Raw genomic sequence first — 4,294 nt, forward strand, 5'->3', positions numbered from 1 at the left:
ATATTTTCTTTATTATACCATGTAATATACTCTTATTCATATATGCTTTACAATTCCGAGATGCATTATCGACACTTTTTTTTTTTTTTGTGATATTTATAATACAAGCTTAACCTATAAATTCAAGCCGCATTTTATCTCATGCGGCGACCTTGTAGATTGGGCGGGAAGGCCAGGAAGGAGAAAATCCAAGAATATAAGTCCGTCGACAGCAAGCTGTTTCTGCAGTGCTCATCAGTGGTTTGATCTGGCACCAGCGTCACTTACACATCTCCAGTATGATTCGGTTAGTCGCTTGAAACTGTAATATCTGCCCGGAAAACGACAATAGCATATGTGCATCTTTTTTATCCTTTTATCATTTTAGGATATATACTGAATTGATATACTAAATAAAAATTTGCTTCCTTATCTTTGCAGTGCTGTTTTCGCAACCATCCTTCTGGCAGCAGCGGTCGTGGAGGCCCAGTATGGCTACGCAAAGGTTGGAAATATTAATTGTATACTTTCCGATATATTTTATTCATAATACAAAGTCCCATTTCATTTCCATTTGCAGTCCTCAGACAAAGACCTGCCTGAATTGCGAAGTGTTTCATGACTGGCTTCAAAGGTGTCACGATAAATTCCATTTAGAATTTCTAAACTATCTATTTTAACCTTCCAGCCGTGCCCTCCTGAGGTCAGATACGTGACCAAGACGCAGTCGGTGCCCCATTATGTCACTGTGACCCGATACCAAACCCAGACACAGTACCACACCGCGGTAAGTAACTATTAACTATTTTTATCATGTCTAGCTTCGCTTACACCTTCAGATAGTTCAGTAAAAATATACGCATTCTTGTTTATTTATTCATCTCAATTTCTCTCATTTTCTTTAACGTTATATCTTAGTTGGCTTTGAAGTTAATTTAGCGCCCCATCTCTCCGTCCAGTACACCACCCAGTACGTGACAGAGACCCAGGCCGTGCCCCGCTATGTGACGCAGACCCAGGCAGTGCCTCACTACGTGACGGAGACAGTGCCACAGTACGTGACCACAACCGTCCAGCAGCAGGAGTACGTCACTGTTGACCAGTACTGCAAGCCCTCCGGAGGTAGGGTGCCTTTTTATTATTATTTTCTCACTGTTGTATTTGTGATTTTGTAGACATTCAGTTGCAGCATAATGCACTTCTTCAAGAATATGAATAGGGTTTCACTTGTTCTGATAGAAGTATTAATACTCTACATTGTCCTTTGCAGGTTATGGCTACAGCGGCTGAAATGTAGACCTACGTCATCAACTAACATGGAGAAACTTGTATGATTCTTAATAAAATTATTGATTATTAATACATTTTGATGAGGCCCTTTTGCATATCGAATATCCACTGTATCATGAAAAGTTTTATGACGCGCGCAAACATTTACATGATGACTAGTAAAGTGTAGTTATAAGAGTGCCAGACAGCGTGGTAGTCTGTATCCCCGACGATGTGTTTCAACAGAAATAAGATCAGGTTCAGCTGATACTGAGATAACTTTAAAAGTTGAACATGCAATTGTCTCTCTCTGGCTGTCCTTTTAAAACCCATGTCAGGAGTGGGATTCGAACCCACGCCCGGAAGACCGGACTGCGACCTGAACGCAGCGCCTTGGACCGCTCGGCCATCCTGACTACGCTGTTCTTTCTCTTGCGTCCAGACAAAGAGAAGTGAATAAAGATATATTGCATGCATATGAAATTTGAAAAATAGAAATAGTTGGTGGCATCAGTAAAGATAACAATAGTAACGGTGATTTTGATATTTGTCGTTATCGTTGTTACTAAGATTATGTCCAGTAACACTATCATGATTATCTCTATCGTAGACGCAAGAGTGCACCCACATGCCAGAACAGAAGGATGGCCTGTAAAAGAACCTGCTTAGGCATTTCAAAGGAAAAGGAGAACGAGTGCGGAATACTCTTCTAAGTCGTGAACGGATTTCCAAAGCGATGTTAGTTCTGATTGTTTGATCCTCCTCTTGGAAAATTCAGTTGAATATGCTTAATATCTCGGAAAAATAAGGAAAACCCATTTTTTTGTTTTTTGTGATATTTCATTGTGAATGTGATCGGGATAATGTTTGCTATTTGTGTGTATGTATATTACATATATATGTATATATACACAAACATATATGTATATATATACATATTTATACGATATATATACATATATATACATATATATATATATATATATATATATATATATATATATATATGTGTGTGTGTGTGTGTGTGTGTGTGTGTGTATGTGTGTGTGTGTGTGTGTGTGTGTGTATGTGTGTGGTGTGTGTGTGTGTGCGTGTGTGTGTGTGTGTGTGTGTGTGTGTGTGTGTGTGTGTGTGTTGTGTGTGTGGTGTGTGTGTGTGTGTGTGTGTGTGTGTGTGTGTGTGTGTGTGTGTGATAGGTGTGTATGTGTGTATATATATAAGAATTTAAACTTACGAACTCCATAATATTTAATATCTCTTCGGCAGATATCCTCTGATACTATTCAAAGACAGCAGCCATTAGTATCAGGGAATGTAAAATGGTGAGTTTTTTTACCGTTTAATATATATATTGTAAAAGCCGTTTCCGAGCCTTAAACACCACGGAGATTCCTCGGGAGACGGCAGCCGTGATAAGCAAAGTACGTCACTGTTGACCAGTACTGCAAGCCCTCCGGAGGTTGGGTGTCTTTTTATTATTATTTTCTCACTGTTGTATTTGTGATTTTGTAGACATTCAGTTGCAGCATAATGCAATTCTTCAAGAATATGAATAGGGTTTCATTTGTTCTGACGGAGGTATTAACACTCTGTCTTGTCCTTTGCAGGTTATGGCTACAGCGGTTGAAAGGTAGAGCAATATTATTTAGAAAAACAAATTGTGTGAATCTTAATAAAGTTTCTGATCTGTCAGTATCTTTTACTAGAGCCTTTTATATGTTAGAATTCCATTATTAACGTGGAAATTCTTATCAAGTTCTGGCAATAACCAATAACCTGACGATAAAAGCTTACTCTTTATATTTTGCATATCCAGGCCATGCTTATAATATTACGTTTCTAAATTAGTCTATCTCTGTCCTTCCCTTTTACGTTCACATGAGGTAGTGAAAAGTGAAAGTTGCTTGAACTTCGCTAATGTTCAGACAGCACGTCAACCTTTTTCCCTGTGATGGGTAGATTTTCTTTATAATGATGTAATTCTGAATATGTGTAACAAAAAAGCATTACTTTACATGTCCTTTTAAAATTGTGTCAGGAGTGGGATTCGAACCCACGCCCGGAAGACCGGACTGCGACCTGAACGCAGCGCCTTGGACCGCTCGGCCATCCTGACAGATGATTACAAGGTATAACAAAGGAGAAATAAAAGAAAATACTCATAACAGTAGTTACAGTAATGAAGAAAGCAATAATTATAGATCCATCAGTTGTAATGAGAATGCTTATCATCTAATTAATTAAGTATATATTGAAAAGGATAAAAGGATAATGTTAATGATGGGACCAGTAACAATAAACATTATAAGATGGTAGAGGATTTCTGACGGAAATTAACCAGCGTCCCCTATCCAACATTGCCAGTATAGATAATGCTAAACCATATTAACAGTGATTATAATAATCATTATAATGATAATAATATTAAACCTATCATTATCGTATATATCAATACCAGCCATTTTCCTTTTCAGACCACTAGGTTCGGAGAGAGGCAGGATCAGGTCCCAAATAGCAGATTCGCTCTTTAGGAGGGTTGGGTCCCGAGGGAGGATTGGGTCTTAATACAGGCGATGCAGATATATACCGAAAGTGCCAAAAAAGAACTTAGCATGCAAAGGAAGCGTGTGCAGTCGCAGTTGCAAAATGGAGGACTAGCTCAAAGGGAAGCTCGAGTGGGATAAAAAAAAAAAATCGTTAGAATAATTTAGATACTTTTGCTTAAAGAGGAGATGGAATTTGTGGAAACAGTGATGGGCGTAATAAAGTGTCCTATATTTCTCTTGATACTTGTAGTGAATTGCAAACACAAGCGTCACTGCCGCCACCCATTTAGTTATCGTATGGGATCGAGTATGTAGTTGTGAGCAGCGGGATAGTGTAGAAAACTATGTGAGGAAAGGAGCAATAGATTGTGTATATGTAAATGTAGCGTGTGTGTGTGGTGTACGTGTTGGGTGCGAAGATATAAATGGCGGTAGGCGTGACTTTAGCCGAGGAGAGGCGCGTGCGGGGAGAACTCTCCAACGCAATGGGTAGAATATTA

At 38.8% G+C, this 4,294-nt stretch overlaps 1 protein-coding gene and 2 non-coding genes across 3 annotated transcripts; 1 reads left to right on the forward strand and 2 right to left on the reverse strand.

Annotated features, from left to right (window-relative positions):
• Positions 1–111: 111 nt before the first annotated feature.
• LOC119598287 lies at positions 112–1,339 on the forward strand. Its single transcript, XM_037947946.1, has 5 exons — positions 112–286; positions 421–484; positions 668–766; positions 939–1,101; positions 1,250–1,339. Exons 1-5 carry the CDS (start codon positions 279–281, stop codon positions 1,267–1,269), a joined length of 354 nt encoding a protein of 117 aa, XP_037803874.1. The 5' UTR covers positions 112–278; the 3' UTR covers positions 1,270–1,339.
• A 241-nt stretch (positions 1,340–1,580) lies between these two features.
• On the reverse strand, positions 1,581–1,664 carry Trnal-cag. The gene has a single exon. It is a non-coding gene; the product is annotated as a tRNA-Leu (tRNA).
• Positions 1,665–3,280: 1,616 nt separating this feature from the next.
• Trnal-cag lies at positions 3,281–3,364 on the reverse strand. The gene has a single exon. It is a non-coding gene; the product is annotated as a tRNA-Leu (tRNA).
• Between the last annotated feature and the right edge of the window lie 930 nt (positions 3,365–4,294).

This window comes from Penaeus monodon, chromosome 41 (genome assembly GCF_015228065.2).
Source record: "Penaeus monodon isolate SGIC_2016 chromosome 41, NSTDA_Pmon_1, whole genome shotgun sequence".
Taxonomy (NCBI): Eukaryota; Metazoa; Arthropoda; class Malacostraca; order Decapoda; family Penaeidae; genus Penaeus; species Penaeus monodon.